Genomic DNA, 27,985 nt, shown 5'->3' on the forward strand with positions numbered 1-27,985 from the left:
ATATATATACATGATTTCAAGAAATCTACAGCGACAATGGCGTTGTTGAGTTTGTATTGGAGCTTTAATTTCTCTCGTGCAACAAGTTTCTGTGGTGACTCCAAATAGCTGAGAAGGTGTCCAAAAGACATTGGGTGTGGTTTTCTCTTTTTTAATTCTCCTATACGTATTTCGACCTTACTCGGTCATCCTCAGGGAGGGAGTAACAATAGTTGGTGATTACAGGGTTTAAATACAGGCCGTACATTGGCCGAACACTGGGACACCTTCTCAGCTATTTGGAGTCACCACAGAAACTTGTTGCACGAGAGAAATTAAAGCTCCAATACAAACTCAACAACGCCATTGTCGCTGTAGATTTCTTGAAATCATGTATACATGGCCTCCTACCAAAATATATATATATGTGTATATATATATATGTATATATGTGTATATATATATATATGTATATATGTGTATGTATATATGTATATGAAGGTGGAAAAAGAAGTCACGGGTCTAGTTCTGAGTTCCTGAGTTTATTCCTGACTGGTTTCGCTCTATGCTTCTTTTTCCACCTTCATCAACTTGTCACAATGTACCAGCATATATGTATATATATATATGTATATGTAATAAAAAGATGTTTTGGAAAGAAATTAAGAGAGGAAGAGGAGGCGAATCAAGTATAGAAGAAAAGGTAAAAGGTGCAGATAGAGAGATGATAATGGAAGAGAAGGCAGTAAGGGGAAGATGGGCAGAATATTTTAGGGAGTTGCTTAATGTGAAGGAGGATAGGGAAGGAAAGATTGCTGCAGTGGGAAGTGCGAAGAAAATGAGAGTGATGAATGAGGAGAATGGAGGAGAAATAAGGAAGGATGAGGTGAAGGCAGTTGTTAAGATGATGAAAGCAGGTAAGGCACCTGGTCTGGATGGATGCCATGCGGAATGTCTGAAAAAGGGAGGTACAGTGATGGTGGACTGGTTGGTGAGGTTATTTAATGTTTGTTGGAGAGAGGGTAGAGTGCCGGAGGACTGGAGGAGTGCCTGTATAGTTCCTCTTTACAAGGGAAAAGGGGACAAGTGTGAATGTAGTAGTTTCAGAGGGATTAGCTTGTTGAGTGTAGGTGGGAAGGCTTATGGGAGGATCTTGGTTGAAAGGATTAGGAGAGGAACAGAAGGAGTAATTGGTGAGGAACAGTGTGGATTTAGGACAGGTAGAGGTTGTGTAGATCAGATCTTTGTGGTAAGACAGATATGTGAGAAAGCTATAGGAAAGGGGAAGGATGTTTTTTGGGCTTTTATGGATCTGGAAAAGGCTTATGATAGGGTAGACAGAAAGGCACTGTGGGAGGTTATGAAGATATACAGGATAGGAGGAAAGCTTCTGGGAGCTGTCAAGAGTTTTTATGAGAATAGTAGAGCTTGTGTCAGGATTGGAAAGGGAGAGAGTGAGTGGTTCGAGGTAAAGGTGGGACTTCGTCAAGGATGCGTTATGTCACCCTGGCTGTTCAACTTATACATGGATGGGGTGGTGCAAGAGGTAAATGCAAGGGTAGTGGGCAAGGGATTGGAGATGGTTAAAGAAAATGGAGAAAAGTGGGAGGTGAGCCAGTTGTTGTTTGCGGACGACACTGCGCTTGTGGCAGGATCAGAGGAGGGATTGAGGAAGTTGGTGGCAGAGTTTGGGAGAGTATGTGATAGAAGAAAGCTAAAGATAAATGTGGGTAAAAGTAAGGTGATGAGATGTACAAGGGGTGAAAGTGGCAGTAGACTGGAAGTGAGCATTAAGGGAGAGCGACTGGAGGAAGTGGATAGTTTTAGATACTTGGGTGCAAATGTGGCAGGGAAAGGTGGAGTGAAAGTGGAGGTAGAATGTAGATTGAGAGAAGCGAGTAAATGCCTTGGTGGATTAAAGAGTGTGATGAGGAATAGACATTTGTGAATGGATGCTAAGAGGAGACTGTATGAAGGAGTGATTGTGCCAACAGCACTGTATGGGGCAGAAACATGGAACATTAGAGAAGAAGAGAGAAGGAGTTTGAATGTGTTTGAGATGAGGTGTCTGAGAAGTATGATGGGGGTTACTAGGCTAGATAGAGTGAGAAATGAGGAGGTGAGGAGGAGAATGGGGGTGGAAAGGGAGGTGGGAGATAGGGTTGATGAAAGAATATTAGGATGGTTTGGACACATGGAAAGAATGAGTGAAGAAAGACTAGTAAAAGAGGTGTGGAAGGCAGATGTGGAGGGAGTGAACATGAGGGGGCATCCTAGGATGAGGTGGATGGATGGGGTGAAGGGGGCTTTGGGGAAGAGGGGAATGTCTGTTGAGGAAGGACGGGAGAGGACAGAAGACGGGTGAATGGAGAGTGGTTGTATGTGGATGGATGTTGTGATAGCATGAGGTGTAATAGGCGTGTGGATTGGGGGTGAGGTAGTTTGTGTGAGCAAAATTTGACGCAGCCCGAAGGGATTTCTCCCCGTCCTCTCATTTTATGCAATGGGGGGACAGAGAGGGGGGGTCGCCGATTTAATGAAGCGGCCTTGCTGTGGATGTGCTGTGTCTCGCGACACTGCTTCTTACCCAGGGCAGTGGACAAGGTGCAGGGATGACCCGTCATTCAGGAGGTGCTAAGATAAGAGGGAGGGTGGAGGGGTGTGGAGTGTATTCAGGGATGGAATGGGTGGGAATGATTTTATGCCTTTTTCTTTTTGGCTACCCCCCTTGTAAAGGGGAAAAAGCCTTGGTATATGTATGTATATATATATGTATATATATATATATATGTATATGTATATATATATATGTAAATATGTATATGTATATATATATATGTATATGTGCATATATATATATATACATATATGTATATGTGCATATATATATATATATATATATATATATATATATATATATATATTTTTTATATATATATATATATATATATATATATATATACATACATATATACATATATGTATATATATATATGTGTGTATTTACCTAGTTGTATTTTATGGGAAGGGGAGCTATGCTCGTGGGGTCCCGTCTTCATATCTCATTTTATCTAAACTATTTTTAAATTCATGTATTGTTTTTGCACACACCACTTTCTCATCTAACTTGTTCCAACTGTCTATTACTCTGTGAGGAAAGCTGTTCTTTTTCAAATCTCTTCTATAGCTGTCTTTTTTTATTTTCTTTCCGTGTCCTCTTGTATTTCTGTCATCCCATTTTATCAGATTCTCTCTGTCAGTAATTGCTATGCCTTTCATGATTCTGTAAATAGCCATCAAATCTCCTCTCTCTCTTCTTTGCTCTAGTGTCTGTAGTTCAAGTTTTTCTAGTCTCTCTTCATATGATAGTTTTGAGAGTGTTGGTGCCAGTTTTGTAATTGGTCTTTGTATTCTTTCAAGTTTTTTTATACATTTTTTTGTACTTGGTGACCATATCGTTGCTGCATATTCCAATCTTGGTCTTATGAGGGTGATTAGGATTTTCTTCACCATTTCTTCATCCAGGTATGTAAATGCAACTTTGATTGTTCTTATTAAATTATAAGTTTCTCCAAAAATCTTATTTATATGTTTCTCAGGTGACATATTATTCATAACAATGACTCCCAGGTCCTTGTCATTTTCTACTTTTTTTATTCCTTCTTCTCCCAAATTATATGATCCTGTTATTCTGTTTTTGCTTTTTCCAAATTCCATTATACTACACTTTTTTGTATTGAACTCCATCTCCCACTTCCTACTCCATTCCTGTACTTTATTTAGATCTCTCTAGTGATTCACAATCTTCTTCAGATTTCACTCTTTTCAGTAGTTTTGCATCGTCTGCAAAGAAGCTCATATAGCTTTCAATTCCTTCATCCATATCATTAATATATATATAGCAAACATTATTGGGGCCAGAACTGTTCCCTGCGGGACACCGCTTATTACTTCATTCCATTTTGAGTGCTGGTTTCTTATCACTACTCTCATTTTTCTTTCTTGCAAAAAGTCTTCCATCCAATTTAGTAATTTACCTTGTATTCCTCCTTCAGATTCTAGTTTCTTAAGCAACTTCTTATGTGGTACTTTGTCAAAAGCTTTTTTTAGGTCTAGAAATGCACAGTCCGCCCATCCATCTCTTTCTTGTATTATATCTATTAGCCTTGAATAGAAACATATTAAATTGGTGACGCATGATCGTCCTTGTCTGAATCCAAATTGCCTTGGATTTAGTACGTTTTTTTTTCCAAGTATTTTACCCATCTACTTTTGATAATTCTTTCACAAATTTTTGCTATTGTACTTGTTAGAGAGACTGGTCTATAGTTGGTAGGGTCTTCTTTATTTCCTCCTTTATATATAGGTACTATATTTGCTTTTTTCCAATCTTCTGGAACTTTTCCTTCTTTCAAGGAACTGCTTATTATGCTATGTATTTTGTCTGCCAGTTCATTCCTGCATTCTTTCAGTATCCAGTTTGCTATTTCATCTGGTCCATGCAATTTCCTGACATCAAGATTACTCAAGTGTATCAATATTTCATTCTTTGATACTTCTATTTCTTCTATAGGGGGGACTTTCTCTTTCCATTCAATCTCTTCAGGTTGTATGTTCTCCCTTGTAAACACTGATTTAAAATGTTTGTTCATAATTTCCGCCATTTCCATTTCCTCAGTGTATTCAACTCCTCCTTGTCTTAATTTCTCCAAGTCCTGTTTGTTTTTCAGTTTATTGTTTACAAATCTGTAGAATAGTTTTGGTTGATCTTTACATTTTTCTATGACGTCTTTTTCATATTTTCTCTTTTCCTCTCTGCATGTTTGTACATATTCATTTCTATAACCGGTATATATTTTCCATTTTTCAGGTCTGTCTTTTTTCCATCTGGTCCAGGCTTTGTCTCTTTTGTCTTTTAACTCCCTACAACTTTTGTTGTACCAGCATTTTACATATTCTTTTTCTTGTTTTTGTCTTGGGACATACTTTTCCACTCCTTTTTTGTAAATTTTTGTCAAAATATTCCATTTCTCTTCCACTGTTGTTTCTTCTTTGTATATTTCTTCCCAGTTTTCCTTTTGAAAGAATTCTCTTATTTTATCAAAGTTTGTTTTTTCATACATCATTCATCCTTTTCTATATTGTTCATTTCTTTTCATATATTTTTCTTCATTAAGTTCCAGTTCAATCAATATGTGGTCACTTTTACTTATTGGTGTTTTATATTCAATTTTGTCCACTATTCTAGGTTCGGATGTAATTACTAGGTCTAGTCTCGATGGCTCTTCTTCATTTCTATACCTAGTGTTCTCCTGTATCCATTGTGTCATTGTATGGTCAGTAACCATCTCAAGTAGAGCGTTTCCCCATGAGCCGTCTCCACCCTTTACTGTCATTTCTTCCCAGCAGATTTCTTTGCAATTAAAGTCGCCCATCATAACTATTTTTCCTCCCTCTTCCATTATCTTGTTTAATGTTATCTTTGTGTCCTCTAACATACTTTTATGTTCACTCTCTTCCCATGAGGCTGTTTTTGGAGGCACATAATTTATCACAAACTTTCTGCTCTTCTTATCTCTGTCTTCCACTTCCATCATTATCATCTCTACTGTATTCTTTCTATATGTGACACACTTCACGTTTATATCCTTCTTAGTCAGGAACATAACTCCACCCCCTTCCTTTTTCACTCTGTTTCTAATCCAATAATTATATGCATCATGTCCTACACTGTTGGGTGGTAGTGGGCCTTTTAATTTTGTTTCTACAATTCCCATTATGTCCGGTTCTTTTTCCTTCAAATAATCATTCAGCTCATTCAATCCTGTTATTAATCCATCTATATTTGTGTAAGACACTCTTAGTTTTCTGCCACTTCCATTGTGTTCTCTGTTTCCCTTATGTTTTTCTTTTGTATGTTGAACTTCCTTAGTTTCATGTTCACTACTCTCCAATAGAATCTCTCTTTCTCTGACTCCGTTCTGTTCTCGTTTTTTGCCTTAGCTTCCAGTCTTTTCTGCTTTTCTTCCTCTCTTTCCTCTTTATTCATTTCCCTTTTTATCCATATCTTTTTATATTGTTCACTTGTTGCTAGTTTCCCTGTTTTGGATAAGATATTTTCTGCCGTTGTTTGTGACTTGAATTTAATCTTAATTGGTCTGGTCTTGTCTGTGCTATACTTTCCGAGTCTAAATTTCTCTTCGATTTGTTTCATAATTCCTGGTTCATCTTCCTGAACTGATTCTAGTAATTGGCTTACTTTTTCATTTTCCTCTTTGATTCTTGTGGTTCTATCTGGGTTGTGTTTCTCTTCCATTCCTAATATAATTATACATTTCTTCTTGTCTGCTAAATCTCTTACTATATTCTCCTTTTGTCTCATCACTTTAATAACTGAGTCTTCAGTATGTTCTTTCAATTGCTGTTTGACTATGTCAGTGAATGAAACCTTATTTCCTTCTTGGGTTGTTTTCCAATTCTTAGCTTCTTTAGCTATTGTCTCTCTGTTTTCTTTACTATTCTTCTTCAATTCCTCATTCTCCACCTTTACATCTCTTAACTGTCTTTTTAGGTCTTCTATTTCATCAGTTAAGTTTTTATTCGCCTTTTCTAGTTCTTCCAATCTTTCAACCCTTTGTAAAATGGTGTTCATATGACCTAACCTACTCTCCAAGTCCTCGATCACCTTATCAACCTTCTCCTCTAGTCTTGTCAGTCGGGGGGGGTTTGTGTCCCCCCCACCCTCTTTAAATCCCTTGAAAATATTCTCATCACTTTCTACTGTATTGTTCATATCTATACTTCTAATCTTTACATTCTTATTAGACATTTCGTCGTCTTCCAGTTGGGCTTGCGGTTGTTTGTTTACTTTTCGGCGGTCTGCTTGGGCCAAGTCCTCTACTTCCTCATTTCCTTCCATTTCCCCAGCAATCCCTCCCCTTCTCCTCTTTCCTTACTTTCCCACTACCCCACGAGCAATTTCCCCCCCACCCTGTAAATACAAAAAGGCACTTCTCTTTGCGTTGGGATCCACAATCGGCACTTTTCTTCAGAATGTTCTTCAAGCCGTCCGTTCGTTGAAAGTGTGTATTTACCTAGTTGTATTTACCTAGTTGTATTTTACGGGAAGGGGAGCTATGCTCGTGGGGTCCCGTCTTCATATCTCATTTTATCTAAACTATTTTTAAATTCATGTATTGTTTTTGCACACACCACTTTCTCATCTAACTTGTTCCAACTGTCTATTGCTCTGTGAGGAAAGCTGTTCTTTTTCAAATCTCTTCTATAGCTGTCTTTTTTTATTTTCTTTCCGTGTCCTCTTGTATTTCTGTCATCCCATTTTATCAGATTCTCTCTGTCAGTAATTTCTATGCCTTTCATGATTCTGTAAATAGCTATCAAATCTCCTCTCTCTCTTCTTTGCTCTAGTGTCTGTAGTTTAAGTTTTTGTAGTCTCTCTTCATATGATAGTTTTGAGAGTGTTGGTGCCAGTTTTGTAATTGCTCTTTGTATTCTTTCAAGTTTTTTTTATACATTTTTTTGTACTTGGTGACCATATCGTTGCTGCATATTCCAATCTTGGTCTTATGAGGGTGATTAGGATTTTCCTCACCATTTCTTCATCCAGGTATGTAAATGCCACTTTGATTGTTCTTATTAAATTATAAGTTTCTCCAAAAATCTTATTTATATGTTTCTCAGGTGACATATTATTCATAACAATGACTCCCAGGTCCTTCTCATTTTCTACTTTTTTTATTCCTTCTTCTCCCAAATTATATGATCCTGTTATTCTGTTTTTGCTTTTTCCAAATTCCATTATACTACACTTTTTTGTATTGAACTCCATCTCCCACTTCCTACTCCATTCTTGTACTTTATTTAGATCTCTCTGTAGTGATTCACAATCTTCTTCAGTTTTCACTCTTTTCAGTAGTTTTGCATCATCTGCAAAGAAGCTCATATAGCTTTCAATTCCTTCATCCATATCATTAATATATATAGCAAACATTATTGGGGCCAGAACTGTTCCCTGCGGGACACCGCTTATTACTTCATTCCATTTTGAGTGCTGATCTCTTATCACTACTCTCATTTTTCTTTCTTGCAAAAAGTCTTCCATCCAATTTAGCAATTTACCTTGTATTCCTCCTTCATATTCTAGTTTCTTAAGCAACTTCTTATGTGGTACTTTGTCAAAAGCTTTTTTTAGGTCTAGAAATGCACAATCAGCCCATCCATCTCTTTCTTGTATTATATCTATTAGCCTTGAATAGAAACATATTAAATTGGTGACGCATGATCGTCCTTGTCTGAATCCAAATTGCCTTGGATTTAGTACGTTGTTTTTTTCCAAGTATTTTACCCATCTACTTTTGATAATTCTTTCACAAATTTTTGCTATTGTACTTGTTAGAGAGACTGGTCTATAGTTGGTAGGTTCTTCTTTATTTCCTCCTTTATATATAGGTACTATATTTGCTTTTTTCCAATCTTCTGGAACTTTTCCTTCTTTTAAGGAACTGCTTATTATGCTATGTATTTTGTCTGCCAGTTCATTCCTGCATTCTTTCAGTATCCAGTTTGCTATTTCATCTGGCCCATGCGATTTTCTGACATCAAAATTACCCAAGTGTGTCAATATTTCATTCTTTGATACTTCTATTTCTTCCATAGGGTGGACTTTTTCTTTCCACTCAATCTCTTCAGGTTGTATATTTTCCCTTGTAAACACTGATTTAAAATGTTTGTTCATAATTTCTGCCATTTCCATTTCCTCAGTGTATTCAACTCCTCCTTGTCTTAATTTCTCCAAGTCTTGTTTGTTTTTCAGTTTATTGTTTACAAATCTGTAGAATAGTTTTGGTTGATCTTTACATTTTTCTATAACATCTTTTTCATATTTTCTTTTTTTCTCTCTGCACTTTTGTACATATTCATTTCTATAACCAGTATATATTTTCCATTTTTCAGGTCTGTCTTGTTTTTTCCATCTGGTCCAGGCTTTGTCTCTTTTGTCTTTTAACTCCCTACAACTTTTGTTGTACCAGCATTTTACATATTCTTTTTCTTGTTTTTGTCTTGGGACATACTTTTCCACTCCTTTTTTGTAAATTTTTGTCAAAATATTCCATTTCTCTTCCACTGATGTTTCTTCTTTGTATATTTCTTCCCAGTTTTCTTGTTGGAAGAATTCTCTTATTTTATCAAAGTTTGTTTTTTCATACATCATTCTTCCTTTTCTATATTGTTCATTTCTTTTGATATATTTTTCTTCATTAAGTTCCAGTTCAATCAATATGTGGTCACTTTTACCTATTGGTGTTTTATATTCAATCTTGTCCACTATTCTAGGTTCAGATGTAATTATTAAGTCTAGCCTCGATGGTTCTTCTTCATTTCTATACCTAGTGTTCTCTTGTATCCATTGTGTCATTGAATGGTCAGTAATCATCTCAAGTAGAGCATTTCCCCATGAGTCATCACCACTCTTTACTGTCATTTCTTCCCAGCAGATTTCTTTGCAATTAAAGTCGCCCATCATAACTATTCTTCCTCCCTCTTCCATTATTTTAGTTAATGTTATCTTTGTGTCCTCTAGCATACTTTTATATTCACTCTCCTCCCATGAGGCTGTTTTCGGAGGCACATAATTGATCACAAATTTTCTGCTCTTCTTATCTCTGTCTTCCACTTCTATCATAATCATCTCTACTGTATTCTTTCCATATATGACACCTTTCACGTTTATATCCTTCTTAGTCAGGAACATAACTCCACCCCCTTGCTTTTTCTCTCTGTTTCTAATCCAATAATTGTATGCATCATGTCCTACACTGTTGGGTGGTAGTGGGCCTTTTAATTTTGTTTCTACAATTCCCATTATGTCCGGTTCTTTTTCTTTCAAATAATCATTCAGCTCATTCAATCCTGTTATTAATCCATCTATATTTGTGTAAGACACTCTTAGTTTTCTGCCACTTCCATTGTGTTCTCTGTTTCCCTTATGTTTTTCTTTTGTATGTCGATCTTCCTTAGTTTCATGTTCACTACTCTACATTAGAATCTCTCTTTCTCTGACTCCGTTCTGTTCTCGTTTTTTGTCTTAGCTTCCAGTCTTTTCTGCTTTTCTTCCTCTCTTTGCTCTTTATTCATTTCTCTTTTTATCCATATATTTTTGTATTGTTCACTTGTTGCTAGTTTCCCTGTTTTGGATAAGATATTTTCTGCCGTTGTTTGTGACTTGAATTTAATCTTAATTGGTCTGGTCTTGTCTGTGCTATACTTTCCGAGTCTAAATTTCTCTTCGATTTGTTTCATAATTTCTGGTTCATCTTCCTGAACTGATTCTAGTAATTGGCTTACTTTTTCATTTTCCTCTTTGATTCTTGTGGTTCTATCTGTGTTGTGTTTCTCTTCCATTCCTAATATAATTATACATTTCTTCTTGTCTGCTAAATCTCTTACTATATTCTCCTTTTGTCTCATCACTTTAATAACTGAGTCTTCAGTATGTTCTTTCAATTGCTGTTTGACTATGTCAGTGAATGAAACCTTATTTCCTTCTTGGGTTGTTTTCCAATTTTTAGCTTCTTTAGCTATTGTCTCTCTGTTTTCCTTACTATTCTTCTTCAATTCCTCATTCTCCACCTTTACATCTCTTAACTGTCTTTTTAGGTCTTCTATTTCATCAGTTAAGTTTCTATTCGCCTTTTCTAGTTCTTCCAATCTTTCAACCCTTTGTAAAATGGTGTTCATATGACCTAACCTACTCTCCAAGTCCTCGATCACCTTATCAACCTTCTCCTCTAGTCTTGTCAGTCGGGGGGGGTTTGTGTCCCCCCCACCCTCTTTAAATCCCTTGAAAATATTCTCATCACTTTCTACTGTATTGTTCATATCTATACTTCTAATCTTTACATTCTTATTAGACATTTCGTCGTCTTCCAGTTGGGCTTGCAGTTGTTTGTTTACTTTTCGGCGGTCTGCTTGGGCCAAGTCCTCTACTTCCTCATTTCCTTCCATTTCCCCAGCAATCCCTCCCCTTCTCCTCTTTCCTTACTTTCCCACTACCCCACGAGCAATTTCCCCCCCCTGTAAATACAAAAAGGCACTTCTCTTTGCGTTGGGATCCACAATCGGCACTTTTCTTCAGAACGTTCTTCAAGCCGTCCGTTCGTTGAAAGTGTGTGTGTGTGTGTGTGTGTGTATATATATATATATATATATATATATATATATATAAACACATATATATATATATATATATATATATATATATATATATATATATATATATATATATATATATATATGACCAAGCAGGAATATAATGTGTGTATGAATTTTTTTTTCATATGCTTCATAAAGTATAAAACCACGTCAGAAGAATGGGTATATTTCATTGACATTCTTAAGTGTGTAAATAGTCTGGTCAGACCTAAGATAGGTCAGGTAACAAAAAGAAAAATTGGGTGTGTGGACATTCTCTATAAGGGGCACCTATGTCTGAGATTATTTTTCAAGAACTTGAAAATTCCACATAGCCCCGTAATAGAAGCAGGTACTTTATTTGTGTATTGTATTACACATTTTATTAAGGTGATTTTAGTCAATTTATTACAAATTTCTAATCTTATGTGGTTACTATTACTCCACTTACAAAAACTAGAAGTGTTAATGCCCATAGCATGCTATTTTCCTGTTTGAGAAAAAATAACTGTACAAAACTTATTGCTAAGAATCAATCATTCATTGACTACAATGTAGATGTATGCAACCATTAACAATGAAAACAATTGGATCATATAGAATAAAATTGTTCATATGACATATTATGTTTTTTGTCACTGGGAGTAGTTGGCCCTTCATGAAACCACCCACAAGACATGAATGATGGCATAATTTCTATATTTTTTGTCTTTTAAAGAGAGTTCAGAGATAGGGTTGATGAAAGAGTATTGGGATGGTTTGGACACATGGAAAGAATGAATGAAGAAAGACTAGTAAAAGAGGTGAGGAAGGCAGAGGTGGAAGGAGTGAACATAAGGGGGCAACCTAGTATGAGATGGATGGATGGGGTAAAAGGGGCATTGGGAAAGAGGAAGGTTGGGAGAGGACAGAAGATAGGGGTGAATGGAGGATAGTTGTGTATGAATGATACTGTGATGCATGAGGGGGAGTGGATGTATGGGGTTTGAGGGAGTATGTATGAGAAATTAAATTGAAGCAGCCCGAAGGGATTTCTCCTCGTCTTCTCCTTTACTGCATGAGGGGACGGAGAGGGGGGGTCGCCGATTTAATGAAGTGGCTTTGCTGTGGATGTGCTGTGTCTTCCGACACTGCTTCTGACCCAGGGCAGTGAACAAGAGGACCTATCATCCAGAAGGTGCCAAGATAAGAGGGAGAGTAGAGGGGAATGGAATATGTTGGGGATGGAATGGGTGGGAGTGGTTTTTATGCCTTTATTTTTTGGCTACCTCCCTTGTAAGGGGGAAAAAAGCCTTTGGTATATGTTTAAGTATGTATGTCCTTTAAGTTTATTTTCCATATTGTATATTTTGAAATAACAGTTTACACGATGATTTTTTAAAATTGTAAATTATGAGTGTACATGCATATTTTCATTAGCTGGTGGTTACTAGCAGTGGCACCTAGAAATATTAGCAAGAAACATGTAAACAAGCTGACCACATAAACTTTAGTTGATTGGACATTTTTCTCACGTATTCGACTTGGGACATGAAAGAAAAAGGGAAGATATTTGGATGAGTTGGAAGTCTGAAGGTTGGATTTTAAGAATTTGCCTCTGTATGTACGTGTCCCCATGAAGTTATTTTGCTTCAAAGAAGTTTGTCTTTTTTTCTTTCAGATATATAGAGACTTGGATCTTTGAAGGCACATGCGATGATCCTGGTCTGGAGTATATGATTAGTGTGAATGAAAAAGCCTTGTTAAGCCGGGATCGAAGCTACTGGACTCAAGGTTATATCCTGAAGGATTTGAATTCCATACCACACATCTTTCATGCATTGCTAAAAGACGTGTTTATGTGTGGAAAAACACTCAATTTGCTCAAGCTCTGCTCTCCTAAGGTATTTCTTCCAGTCATTTGAAGAATTTGTAATCTTTGCTAGAAATATGTATTTAGCTTTTAGGAACCATAAATTCAAGGAATTGTATGAAGCAGTAATTGTACCTGTGGAACTGTGTGGATCAGAGACCTGGAATTTAACAGAGACAGACAGGAAGATTTTGAATTTTTTTAGATGAATTGTTTAAAAAATATGATAGATTTTAAGGAATGGGAGTCGGGAGCCATGGGTCTTCTTCAAGAGAAACCTTTGGAACAGATCGATTGATTGATAGTGAGAATTGTGGAAGTGAGATGAGTGGGTGATGTTTAGGGCTCTGGCATACAGTATGTCAGGATGTCGGCTGGAATGCAAGCATGGATGGAGAGAATAGTTATCTTATTAGATTTGGGCTCCAAAAAAATGGTAATGGCTCACTCAAGCAGCAAGAGAGGGAGGAGAATAGGAGAGAGTAAGGGAAATGACAGCAATGCTCATCAAGTGGTTCCCCCAGGTGGTCTGCCATTGGGGGAGGAAGAGACAGTGATAGAAGCAGCGAGCTAGACTTGCAGTGTGATGCTCTGAGACAATTTGAATATTCAGCAATTTCCAATCAGCTTATATACTGGGTCAGGTCATGACCCACACCCTAATTGGCCACTAAGGAAAAGTGCCTGGGAAACTAGATGCAGGGTGTTACCAGGCCCCTGACCTAGCTAGAATGGAATGTAGACAGAGCTAGGTACTACACATGCATTTCTCAAGGAAGCTTTGTCTGAACCGATGCAACTGGATGGATGCAGGTGTCCACAGGGGAGTTGGTGGTGCTGTGGTGAGGCATCGGACAACCACCTAACATGCCCCCACAGAAGTTGAGGCTGGAGTTGAAGTCATGTGGAGCCTTGACAAGAAATCTTCAAGGTAGTTGTGCTCATCCTGGACATGACAGGACCAGAACTTGAAGGCAGGGGTGGAGCTGGCCGGTAGACTGCAGGGGCAGTAGCAGGCAGTGGTCTGTTTGTCACAAGGTAGTAAGCCTCGGGCTGCTCAGCTACTCAAAAGAACTTGTACTTGGAATGCATCCTAGGATCATGTTGTACGGTGGTATTGGTAGTGTGGCTGTGACATCTCCCTGAAAAGATAGACACTTGAGAATGGTTGTAGTTAGCAAGTAGGGTATTAGGCCACCCAGGGTTTCAAGGTTGCTAGTCATTAGCTTCACCAGAGTTAAGGTGTGGGACCTTATGATCAGTGTTGAGCATGTGAGTGGATCAATGTGGGGATGCTCACAGCTCTAGTTTACTAAATGATCTAGTGGTAGTAGGCCATGAAATGATATCTGTGGTAGGTGAGAGTGTAGCCAGGCAGGCTGTGGTGGGAAACAAGTGGCAGTCAAGCTGGTAGGCAAGTGGCAGCAGTCAATCTGGCAGGCAAGTAGCAGCAGTCGAGCTGGCAGGCAAGTGGAAGCAGTCAAGCTGGCAGGCAAGTGGTGGCAGTCAATCTGGCAGGCAAGTGGCAGCAGTCGATCTTGCAGCCATTGGCAGTTGGCAGAGTTGGGGATTGAGGCCCCAAACGTTGGGCAGCCGCATGTCAACTGGAAAGCAAATACAGATGGAGAGAATAGTTGTTTTGTTGGGTGCCAAGAGAATGGTAATGGCTTACTTGGGCAGCAAGATGGGGGAAGGGGGGTGGAACAGAAAAGATGGCAAGGGAAGTGACAGCAATGCTCATCAAGTAGTTCCCCCAGGTAGTCTGCCAGTGGGGGAGGGGGGAGGATGAGACGGCAATGGAAGCAGCAAGCTAGGCTCACAGTGTAATGCTTCGAGGCAATCTGAATCTTCGGTGATTTCCGTCCAGCTTATATACTGGGTCAGGTCATGACCTGTGCTGTAATTGGCCACTAGAGAAAGGGGGGCAAGTTGATCAGACCTGTTAGGAGTTGTATGGAGTGGGAAAAGTAGTTGTATGGGAGATTGCTCAAAGAGACCATGAGGACTGGCAATGGTGCTAGTGAAGCAATGCACTCCCATTCACATGCTCCCAATTGATAATATTGAACCTTCACACAGAAGAAACCAAACACCTCTTCTTACATCACCCTACCCTAGTCACACTCAGACAACAACACAGTATTTCTTACTTGAGTGACTTTTAGCCCAATCTGATGGATGTTGACAGAGATAAAGCTTTTGATGGTGACAAAGATTTAGATATATTTCCTAAACATATTCTGTCAAGAAACACAATAGAAACTGACATCTTTAAAAAGAAGAAATGGCTGAAAAACTTCTTAGTTAACAAAGAAGACAAAGTATCCCAGAACAACCAGTTACCAGGCACCAAAAAGTTGTACTATGGAGTCCCCCAAGAAGCAATATTACCAGCATTGTTTAAACTATTTGTGAATGACTTCTGTACACCAAATACAGGTCACAACATCAAACCTCGTTCAGTGTGTCAATCTTTTACCCCAGCAGTGGCCACCAGACAGGTCCATGTATCACTCAAGGAAGAAATATATTGTTGTTGTCTAGGGGTAGTGAGTGTGGGGTAGTGTAGGATAAAATGCTTTGTGTCCTGTGTGTGATGGTTGCATCTATGACAGTTTGATTCTGTGGCCAGGCCTATTCTATGCTGGTACTGTCTTAGATCTGGATGGTATCCTGAATGCAAGTGTGTTAGTGTTATTCTTGCTTTTCTTGAGAGAGATTTTTCTGTGGGGTTGATATTTGTGGGGGAGAGTATTGAGTTTAGTAGTCTGTCTTGAAGAGTTTTAATGATCTGGGTGTGAGTGTATTTTTGTGTGGGTGCATTATATGGTACAGGTGTGAGGGTGTTGTATATGTATCCCTCTTTTTCTCTCTCTCTCACTCTCCTCCTCCCTCTCTTCATCAGCTTGACAGCTGCAGGCAAGAAACAGGTTATGTTTCTTGTCATTATCAGATTTAGGGAAGTATACTTGTTTGTGTAGATTGTATATTTCTTTCATTTCACTGTTAAGACTGATACAATGAATTTTTACTTCAACACAGCACCACCTTGTGAAGGATTGCATCAAGCAGAAGCATCTGAACATTGATTTTGGTGACTCCATGCAAGCCCTTGCCAAAGTGGTGAGGGAGTGTGAAGTTTATGAAGCACAAATGGAGTACTTAAGCGCTGAAAAAGAAGTGTCAGTGTGGCAGTTGCACATGCAGCAGCAGCAGCAAGAATCTTCACAGATTCTCAAGATATCAAGTTCATCAAGGGAGGACCATCTCAAAGAAATTGAAAGTATGTAGAAGGTCCATGTTGTTTGCAAGCATGTTGCCAGGGCAGCAGTGAAACAGGTTGTGTGGTTAGTGGGTTTATTAATCGTTAGGTTATGTGTACAGAAGGGAGGCATGACATGTGCCGAAGGAGTCTAGAGAGTAACTGACGGCATGGGCGAAGATGCTGCACTCCTAGCGCACAGATGAGAAAGGGGCATTTGTTGGCTATATAAAAGGGCTTTTGTCCGGGGACATCACTATTGCATACACTGCTAGTCTTCTATGCCAACTACACTATACCACATATGTTACTAAGTTCTTGCTCTTTGTAATAGGATTTTTTTTTTTCCAATGAAAATTAATTATGAATAATTCATTTCAGAGAATATAAGAGAGTTGAGGCAGCAAGAAGCAGCTAAAAAAAGGCAGCAGCTGGCAGTAATTAGAGAACAGATGATGGAGGCTGAGGAGAAAAGGCAAGAGATGAAGAAACTAGAGAAAGAAAAAGATAAAAGAGAAGAGGAGTTGCAGAGGCTGGAAAATGAGAGAATAAAGCAGGAGCTACAATTAAGGTATGTTTTCAAATTTGTACATGGTATGCAAAGGGTTGGATAGGGAAAGAAACCAGTTGGTGGAGTTAGGAACAGGAAAAAATGTGAAAAGTGAAAATAAAGAAACATACATATGTAGACACACACACCTTTCACTGGAATTAAATTACGTTTTAAAATTCACTATAACTCCATTCCTCCTGGTCAACCAATTTGATGCTGAATGTGACACTATCACACTAGTGACATAGAATCGACCCCTCATTTGCACAATACTAATGATAGTCCAACTTTTCTTTAGAGGACCCAAGGACCACTGCTGAATGCAGTTGAGTCACAGATTTCCCAGAGATACGAGGGGTGTTGATTGATTGAGTAATTGAATATTCATAGGATTGTAAGGCAAATAATTAATTCACTTTGTCTTTGCAGGAACCAGATGGAATTGTATTATAGTGACCTGATGAAAGAGGCAGAAAAGCGAGTACTCAAAGCAAAATGGAAAGTCAAAAGACACCAGCTGAGGGAAGCTCGGATTCAGTTTCACCAGCAGGCAGACGTTTGGCCTCAGGAGCAACTTGTAAACTCTGATGGGAGAGACTACCGCATACAGAATGTAGAAATTGTTATTAAAGATGATTCAAAGGGGAAGAGAAACCATAACATAGAAACACCATCCGAATCAGATAAGGAGATGGGCACTTTATATACACCTACATCCATGTCTGGCAGCAGGGAAATTAGCCCGTGTACAGAAACACCAATGGACGAAATGTCTTGCTCTCAGATGAGTACATCTTCGGACATTGCCTTCACACCACAAGAAGAAGACCCAAGACCCATGGAGGAATTGACAGGAGATATAAGCCAAGTGACACTATCAACAAACAATATGAACCTTAATACCTTTATCACAGCTCACAATGAAGCATACAAGAGTTCAGTACAGAATGCTCTATATAAGGGGGAACTAAAGACTGACTGCGAAACATCGAAGAATTTATTACAGGGCTCCACTATAAATATGAACAACTTCAATGATGCTACTGCAATAACTGCAGTCAATGATAACTCTTTCATCAAAGGAACCAAAGGTGTGTTAGGAGCAGAAGCCAGATCCATTAGAAGTAAAGTAATTAATGAAGAGTATGTGAAGAGTGATGAAGGCTTGCAGCCACGGCATCGTGGCTTAGTTGGAACTGCTGCAGCAGAAATACGAAGAAAAGTTCTAGAGGAAGAATATGGTATTGGTCTTGATACAGGTAGTGTGGGTGTAGATGATAATGCCAACGTCTCTACAGATTTCACATCTGTCAACCCAAAGATTCCAAGAAAGGATTTACTCTTGGATGAAGATGAAAATGCAAATACAGATAATGAAGATGCTCACAGTCCTAGATCATTCCCTGCTGCATCTGCTGCTAAAGTAAATGCTATGCCAGACCTCGGGGGTAAGGCTACTGGAGTCATAGTATGTGTATCAAAAACTGCAGTTAGTGATCCAAATGGCAATGAGTCAAACATATCTCGTGAAACGGAAGATAGAAATAGCAGTCAACGTGGTTTTACAGTAAGTAAGCTAGAAGATACATCTACAAGTAGAAATGAGCCAAATCAATCAACCCGCTGTCCCAGGTCACTTATGCAGGAGACCCGTGGCTCCCAGGCAAAGGAGCAGTTGAGTGAGCACGAAGCTATTGTTGCAGAATTTAAGGAAACACGAGCCATGGCAGCTGCTAATAAAAGAAAGGTAAAAGAGCTTGAGTTCAACAGCCTCCCTGGAGCAAAATCATGGAGAACTCCAGTAGTGAATAATATTGAAGAGGGTAGAAATGAACAAGAAATAGAGCTTTGTACCTCCTCAGTTGGCAGCAGTTCTTGCTACTCGGCATACAGCCATCAGACTTCAGGTTTTAGTAACTTCTCAGACTCTGTCTTCAACACACCAGACACAGAAAAACCCATTCTAATTGATCAGGCAAGTGAAATGTGATATTTTCTGCATTAATGGCCAGAAGTTATTTAGTCCATATATTGACTTTATATTTAATAATTCTGTTTATAAAGCTAAGATTTCATTTTGGCTACCTCCCTTGTAAAGGGGAAAAAGCCATTGTATTTACCTAGTTGCATCTTACAGGAAGGGGAGCTATGCTTGTGGTGGCTCATCTTTGTATCTCTCCATATCTAGTTTGCTCTTAAATTCTTGTATTGTTTTTGCACACACTGTTTTTCATCTAATATGTTCCATACATCTACCACTCTGTGGGGAAAGCTGTTCTTTTTCAGGTCTCTTCTATAATTGTCCTTTTTGAGCTTATTTCCATGTCCTCTTGTGTTTCTCTTATCCCAATTTAGTAAGTTTTCTCTACCAAGGACTTCCATGCCTTTCATAATTCTGTAAGATTTCATAATTTTCTAGTTTAGAGATAATTAGATAGAATTTCTTTATTCCTGAAACTAGCAGCATTGATGTGTCATAGACTTGGGGTCTGGTACTTGTATGCTACCTCCTCCTTATGAAGGAGGAAGCCAGCCAAGGCATGCACCCATCCCACTCCCATCCATCACCCATTTGTTTCCCTTTTATCTTGGCTTCTTGTGTATGAAGAACCGTCCTTGCCCAGTGCCCAGGTCAGAAGGACTGTAACAAGATTCAACACACAGCCTAACCTGGTTTACCCTCACTGCTTTATTTACAGCCCATCACATGTGCTGTGTCTTGCAACACTGCTTCTGACCCAGGGCAGTGGGTGAGATACAGGGATGACCCATCATCCAGGAGGGGCCAAGATAAGAGGGAGGGATGGGAGTGGAGTATGTGGGGATGGAATGGTTGGGAGTGGTTTTTATGCCTTTGTTTTTTTAACTATATCCCTTGGAAGGGGGAAGGAAAAAGCCTTTTGTATATGTATGTAGGCTTCATTTACATGACAATTCACCCTTGTCATCCCCTCATGAAAAATAGAGGAGACCAGGAGAAATTCCTTTAGACCACATCAGTATATATTCCATTCACAACCATTCTCCACTCACATCTATCTCTTGCTATCTCCCTTCCCTGCTCAACAGACATTCTCCTTTTACCAAAGCCCCCCTTCAACCCATCCATCTATCTCATTCTCGGTCTTCTCAAGTTCATGCCATCCACCTCTGCCTTCCATGTTCTTTTTGCTAGCCTTTCCTCTCTCATTCTTTCCATGTGCCCAAATCATCCCAATATTCTTTTATCATTCCTACCTGCCATTTTACTTTTCACACCCACTCTCCTCCTCACCTCCTCATTTCTCACTCTATCTGTCCTTGTAACACCCACCATACTTCTCAAACACTTCGTCTCTATATACCAAGAGCTTTTTCCCCCCTTATAAGGGAGGTAGTCCAGTCAAAGGCACATACATACTCCCACCTATTCCACTTCACCACCCTTTTCTCCCTCTCATCTTAGCTCCTCATGTATGACAGGTCATCCCTGTATCCTGCCCACTGCCCTGGGTCAGAAGCAATGTAGCAAGACACAGTACACCCATAGCAAGACCGCTTCACTTAATCAGCGTCCCTCCTTTCCATCCCCTCATGCAGAAAAAGAGAAGACAGGGAGAAATTCCCCTCTTGCTCAGTGCCCCCTTTACCCCATCCATCCATCTCATCCTTGGTCATCCCCTCAAGTTCACCCCTTCCACACCTCTTTTACTAATCTCTCATCACTCTTTCTTTCCATATGTCCAAACCATCCCCATAATCTTTCATCAGCCCTATCTACCATCTCCTTTTCCAGTCCTGCTCTCCTCCTCACCTCCTTGTTTCTCACTCTGTCCAACCTAGTAACCCCTACCATACTTCTCAAACATTTCATCTCAGGGTCCATCACCCCTGTATATAATCTTCTCTTTGCATCCATCCCAGATACCTGTTTCACATGACACTTTTCATTCCCCAAAAACATTTACTTGCATCCCTCACTCTACTGTTCACTTCCACCAATACTCCTCCATTTCCTGCTACATGTGACCCTATGACCCTAGATACTTAAGACTATCAACTTACTCAAACCTCTCCTTTAAGATGTCCCTTCAACTCTCTGCCATCCTCATCCTTTGTACATCTCATCATATTACTTTTGCCCACATTTGATTTCAACTTTCTCCTTTTACTTACTATCCCAAATCCCATCACTAACTGCTTTAGACCCTACCTGCATTAGACTTCCTTTGACCCTGCCACATCTGCAGTGTCATCTGCAAACAACAACTGGCTCACCTCCCATGTCCCTCCACTCTCATTAACCATCTCCAATCCTCTGCCCATCACCCTCTCATTTACCTCATGCACCACCCTATCCATGTACACATTGAACAGCCATGGTGACATAACATAACCCTGGCACAGCCCCACCTTCACCTCAAACCACTTACTCTCACCAATCTCAACCCTAACACAAGCCTTACTACTCATGTAAAAACTTTTGACTGCCCTTAACAGCTTCCCCCTTTGTCCCTTATATCTTCAATACTTCCCAAGATGCCTTCTCTGTGTGGGATGTCCACTTGGTTAAGGAGAGTCCGTATGCAGTGATTCCTTGGTTTATTGGATATAAAGTTACTAAATGCTGGGGCGTGTAGAGAACGGGGACCTCCCTCTACCACGCACGTGTGCCCACTGAAGCACGCACACGTGCAGAGCAGAACAGACTCGCCATGGAGTATACACAGATACATGGAGTAATGCAAGTGGAAACACTGTGCACACATTTCTTACAGTAATGGAAATATACTATCCTACATCTCCCTCCCCCCTTAACGCTCATAGCACTAGGTGTCTTGAGCGTGACGTTTGTCCCTAAGGCGTGCTGACCGACGGGGCAGATCAGGCGGTGGAGGCTGTACTCCCGATTGGGTGGCCTCCATGGGCGTGTCCACGGGCGGGGGCGGGGATGGGCGAAGGAAACGACGGTTCCTCCACCAGGTCCGACCACTGGGCAACCTGATCAAGTAGTCCCTGGACCTTCCAACGTCCATGATGGTGCCAACCTTGTCCCAACGCTTAGTAGTCGGGTCCTGGATACGGACTACATCGCCGCGCTGGAGTGATGGGAGTGGTCGGGCGTGGGCGTCGTAACGGGCCGTATCGTCGCGCAGGCGAGCCGCAGCTCGACAATCACAACTCTCGTCTCTGGCCTGCCACTGTTTCTGAAAGGCTTTGGCGTGCGCTGGGACGCAGGAGCGAAGAGGGTGACCGTAAAGAGTCTGCGCCGGAGATCGACCGGTGTGGTTCGGTGTGGTTCGGTGTGGTTCGGAGCCACCTTCTGAATAAGGTACTTAACCGCCTTCACGGCCGACTCTGCGTGTCCGTTCGACTGAGGATAATGGGGCGTTGACATGTCGTGGCGAACTCCCCAACGCTCGAGGAAAGCGGCGAATTCGCTGCTGGCGAACTGCGGGCCGCCGTCCGTACTCAAGCGAACTGGGACACCGAGGTCGCGAAATAGCTGCCTGAAGTGACGAATGGTCGCTGAAGTGGTCGTGTTGGAGCCGCATGATACCACGACGGGCCAGCCAGACAGTCGGTCAGCGAACACGAGGAAGGACTTCCCTGCGATGGAGAAGAAGTCAGCTGACACTGACTCGAATGGCCTGGTAGGGTGGTCATCACAGCGGTAGGGCTCTTGTTGCTGGCTTGGTTGCAGAACTTGACACGGCTCACAAGCACGGACCGTGTTCACGATGTCTGCGGCGATGCCGGGCCAGTACACCGCTTGACGGGCACGACGTTTCGTAGCCTCGGCTCCACGATGGCTATCATGCAAGCGGGCCAGGACTTGACGGCGAAGAGCGGCCGGGACGACTACTCTAGCTCCGTACAGAACGAGGTCCTCCTCGCAATACAGGTCCTCTCGCACCTTCCAGTACGGGCGCAGAATGTTAGGCAGGGCGTAGCGGTCGCTTGGGAATCCCTGTCTGACGCACTGAAGAAGTTCGATGTATGCAGGGTCGTCCCTGGCTGCGCGCCTGAGTTCCTCCATCGCTGGGTCGCAGTCCGTGGGTGTGGTAGCCAGGGACTCGACTGCTCGCAATGTGACGATGCTCCTGACAGAAAAGTTGGTCTCGGCGTCTAGAGCGTCGTCGTCGACAGTCGGCTGGTTCACTGGGAAACGTGACAGGGCATCCGGGATGCACAACTCCTTCCCAGGGCGCCACGTTGCCGTGAAGATGAAAGCTGCAATTTTCTCCTTCAGGCGCTGTAGACGGGGGTTATCGATGGCATCTACCGTGTAGCTATTGAGGATCGGGACTAGTGGGCGATGGTCCGTCATGAGGCTGAAATGCTGGAGACCAGTGAGGTAAAACTTGCATTTCCTCATTGCCCAGACTACTGCCAGTAACTCGAGCTCGATTGTGGAGTAGCGTGTCTCCGTATCCGTCAAGAAGCGTGAGCCACACTGGACGAGACGGTACTGTCCTCCCCCATGGTCTTGGAGGAGGGCGTATCCTAGGCCATACAAGCGCGAAGCATCTGTTTGGAGTACGGTCGAGAGAGCGGGATCGAAGGCCGCAAGCACCGGTGGACTGGACAAGGCCCTCTTGACGCGTTCAAAAGCCTGGTCGTGGTCATGGGTCCACACGAACGATCTCTTGGGGCTCATCAGTGGGCGAAGCGGGGCAGCAGCTGAGGCTACGTCAGGCGAGAAGTCAGCTAACTGATTCACGAGACCCATGAAGGACCGCAGGTCTGTGATGTTAGCCGGCTTGACGAAGTCTATGATGGCACGAACCTTGCCTGGGTCTGCTACTATGCAGTCATGAGAGAGCCGATAGCCGCAGAAGGAAATCGTGTCCGCTGCGAGTACGAACTTCTCGGCGTTCAAGGTGATGCCATGTTTCCTGCATCTAGCCAGGACGTCGTCGACACGGCGGAGGTGGGAAAGGTAGTCTTCGTCGTATAGAAGAAGGTCGTCCACTACCTTTACACATTGCATCACTCCCTGGAGCGCCAGGTCGCCTCGTAGACAGAAGGCGTCCCCCGTGGCTGCGAAACCCATGGGGCCACGGAGGTAGCGGAAGCGGCCGTATGGAGTGATGAAAGTGGTGAGCCGCTGATCTTCCTCGGCCAGAGGGATCTGCCAGTATCCACACAAGGCGTCAATCTTGGTGAAGTATTTGGCCTGTGGGTCGACACTCCTGGTGGCTGCAAAAGGAGTCGGTGACGGGTGGGCGGGGCGGGAAACCTGGCTGTTAAGCTTGGAGAGGTCAGTGGTGATGCGTATACCTCCTCCTGGCTTCTCGACGACAACCATGGGGTGGCACCAAGGAGACGGATCCTCGCCAGCTGGGGCGATGATACCTTGTGCTACCATGGATTCCAATTCAGCCCGCACCTGGTCCTGGTATGCTCGAAGGATCAATCGGGGTGTGTGGATCGCGAAGGGCTGAGCGTTCTCCCTAAGGTGAATGCGCATAGGTGGTCCGGACATAGGTTGCAGAGGTGCCTTGTGCAAATCGGCCTTCTTAACAAGAACGTCTGTATATTCCCGGAGGAAGTACTTCCTGGCCTCTGATGGCGAGGTGTCGGCACGCAACGGGAATGGCGACGACGGTGCTGGAGGTGGGACAGCTGTGACAGCTGTTGCACGTGGCACTGTGCAGTGGCCACAAGCACAGCACTCGTCGACTCCCTAATCGCTCCGAGGGTGCTACCGTCGTATGAAATCTGCCGTGGGAAGTCATTCTGGATAAGTCCTAGAGCCCTGCAATGCTTCCACGAGAGCAATGGAGTGGTCAGGGCACCTTGGACATCGATCCACCCCGAGCATGTCAAACTGCCATAGGTGAGCTCCGCCTGCAAAGAACCCAATGCTGCAGGCATCTTGGACCCGTCGGCGTTGTAGTACTCCAGAGAAGGGGGCGGTTGCAAGTCGTTCCTTGTGATGCCCAGTTGCTGAAGATGTTGAGGGCCCATCACCGTAGTATTGGCCCCTGTATCCGGAATCATGTCAATACAACCTGACCTTCCACCGTAAGTAACGACGACTGAGATGGTAGGCAAAGGCAAAGGCTTGTCACGGGTAGTGGACTGAATGCTGCGCACACCGCTTGCTGGCCGTGTAGAAGTGCTGGGGTCTGGTGGCGGTGAATGCGTCCTCACTACGTGGATGGTCGAACAACCGTCGTTCCTGGTCTTCGGGGGCTTGGACTTCGAATGACGCTGGGTCTTGGGTTTGGAAGACCTGCAGAGTTTGTGGAAGTGCCCGTACCGACTGCAAGCCTTGCACTGTGTAGACTTGGCTGGACAAGCACTCGTGTGTGACCAGTACCCTTTATCACTGCATCCATGGCAAACTGTCTCCGAAGCAGGGCAGCCTTTATGGTCATGCTGCTGACGACCACAATTGCTGCAAGGAGATAGCAGTGGGGGTGCAGTGGAATGTGCGCCTGCCTTGGCCTTATGGTCTGTCTTCTTGCCTTTCCTGTATTGAGAGACTGCACGGACTGTGGGAGGAGCACGTAGAGCGGAGGCTGTCGTCCTGGTAGCCTCGTATGAGCGGCATAGGGTCACGACGTCAGTGAGTGTTGATGCAGCGTCGAGTGCGACGATCTTCTGTGCCAATTCCTCGTCCTGCACGCCAGTGAGAATTCCATGCTTCAGCCAAGCCTCTATGCAGGTTGTGTTGTTGGCTTTGCAGACGTCTACCTCTTCCGAGAGGTCTTTGAGCCGCACGAAGAAGTCTGCAAACGATTCGCCGGCAGCCTGTTTGCATGAAGTAAATGCCCGTCGTCGAAGCGCCTCGTTGCTTCATTCCTTGAAGGGCGTCGAACACGTCTGCCACAGACGAAGTGGAATCTGGAGGTATTTGCAGTCTATGCTCCAATACTCGCTGAGTTTCCTGAGATAGGCACATGCATAGCTGTATCAGCTGTTTAGGAAGGGATAGACTTGTTAAATCCACCATAGTCGCGTAATCATCCCACTTTCGCCTCCATTCCCTAAATGATCGGAATGTAACGTCTGAAAGGAGAGAGGGTGGCAGCTGTGCAGCTGCCTTCGGAGCAGGTGGGGTTGTGGGTGGACGTGAAGGGTCGTTCCCTGAAGGGGTTGGTTGGTTCCGCTGGTCCGGGTTATGGGGTACCAGCCTCGTAAGGAGGGCTTCGAAGTGAGTTGCATCTTCCTGTCTCTGAAGATCCCTTTCAGCTCGAGCTTCCGCTTCCCTAGCGTTGAACCATTCTAATAAGGTTCGCATGTCCATTGAAGATGTAGAGGGCGAGCGCTTTTCCTCGTTGGACAAAGCTGCAGAAGAGGGCTTCGGCCTATCACCGTTGGGCATAATGAAATACGCCATGCGCAAGCAAGCACTCACGAGTTACGAGTACGTACCAGTATACTATGTGTAAGCAAACATGGGTGAGTGACGTTGCTGTGTGGGTGTGCTGTGTGCAAGCTAGGCTGCATGCAGCAGTGTCTCACGAGACTCCGAGGAAAGCGGAGGGTACCGCTGTGTGCTCACTGTGTGAGGATAAGCACGACACTACTTGCCACAAACGTAGAATAACACTCGCACATAACACTCCACTATGACACTAACACTGCACAACACTGTCATGTGATAAAGACGTATACACAGCACAACACCGGTATGACACAGCCGAATAGTTCACAACACATGTACCACGCATCCTAGGTGTCTGCACGTCACGGCACACTATGCTTGCGAGCCGGAAATGGCGAATTGCGAGGGAGGCCGGCCTCGGATGAAACACTCTATTGTCCACTGTAGATTCAGCGCCTACGTGACTGCGCCATGTGGGATGTCCACTTGGTTAAGGAGAGTCCGTATTCAGTGATTCCTTGGTTTATTGAATATAAAGTAACTAAATGCTGGGGCATGTAGAGAATGGGGACCTCCCTCTACCACGCACATGTGCCAACTGAAGCACGCGCAGGTGCAGAGCAGAACAGACTCGCCAAGGAGTAATGCAAGTGGAAACACTGCGCGCACATTTCTTACAGTAATAGAAATATACTATCCTACACTCTGTATGTGTAAATCCCCCCAAAATATTCTTACTTTTTGCCAAAAAACTACTCACAAATCTGCCTTATCACAAATATTTGATCCACAAACCCGCTACCTTTCCTAAACCCACACTGTTCCTTCCCAATCACTCTATTCCTCTCCTAATCATATCAGATAACACCCTCCCATATGTCTTTCCAGATAAGCTCATCAAACTGATATCTCTAAAACTACTACATTCATGTTTGTCCTCTTGTGTCCTCTGGCACATTCCCCTCCCATAGGTACACATTAAACACAGAAAAGAAAGGAAGACACTGAACCTCTCATCCAGCAATGCCCTACACCAACAGTCCCTAGGCAACTATACAGTATTTCTTCCCTGAGTAATTTATGGGCCCACCCAGTGACTGTACCTAGTTACCTGGTAGCTATGGGTCTTACAAGAACCTTGGGCAACAGATGGACTACTTTATTTATATATAAAATATCTTTATGTCATGGTACTCAGAATGAGTGTACCATAGTTTTAGATACTTGGGTGCAAATGTGGCAGGAAAAGGTGGAGTGAAGGTGGCGGTAGAATGTAGATTGAGAGAAACGAGTAAATGCCTTGGTGGATTAAAAAGTGTAATGAAGAATAGACATTTGGGAATGGATGCTAAGAGGAGACTGTATAAAGGAGTGATTGTGCCAACAGCACTGTATGGGGCAGAAATATGGAACATAAAGAGAGGAAGAGAGAAAGAGTTTGAATGTGTTTGAGATGAGGTGTCTTGAGAAGTATGATGGGTGTTACTAGGCTAGATAGGGTGAGAAATGAGGAGGTGAGGAGGAGAACAGGGGTGGAAAGGGAGTTGGGAGATAGGGTTGATGAAAGAGTATTAGGATGGTTTGGACACATGGAAAGAATGAGCGAAGAAAGACTAGTAAAAGAGGTATGGAAGGCAGATGTGGAGGGAGTGAACATGAGGGGACATCCTAGGATGAGGTGGATGGATGGGGTGAAGGGGGCTTTGGGGAAGAGGGGAATGTCTGTCGAGGAAGGACAGGAGAGGACAGAAGACAAGGGTGAATGGAGAATGGTTGTATATGGATGATGTGATGCATGAGGTGGAGTGG

The 27,985-nt window shown here is 42.6% G+C and overlaps 1 protein-coding gene across 8 annotated transcripts in view; it reads left to right on the plus strand.

Annotated features, from left to right (window-relative positions):
• Nucleotides 1-27,985, plus strand: part of LOC143020020 (gamma-tubulin complex component 6-like) — a 167,920-nt gene that overhangs the window by 65,990 nt on the left and 73,945 nt on the right. For all 8 annotated transcript variants that reach the window (XM_076176129.1, XM_076176132.1, XM_076176135.1 and 5 more), the window contains 4 exons: nt 12,851-13,073; nt 16,085-16,325; nt 16,686-16,875; nt 17,287-18,832. In XM_076176129.1, coding sequence (XP_076032244.1) covers nt 12,851-13,073; nt 16,085-16,325; nt 16,686-16,875; nt 17,287-18,832 — 2,200 coding nt within the window. The remainder of the gene's footprint in view (nt 1-12,850; nt 13,074-16,084; nt 16,326-16,685; nt 16,876-17,286; nt 18,833-27,985) is intronic.

This window comes from Oratosquilla oratoria, chromosome 38, assembly GCF_046742065.1.
Source record: "Oratosquilla oratoria isolate Oo_2021 chromosome 38, ASM4674206v1, whole genome shotgun sequence".
Lineage (NCBI taxonomy): Eukaryota > Metazoa > Arthropoda > Malacostraca > Stomatopoda > Squillidae > Oratosquilla > Oratosquilla oratoria.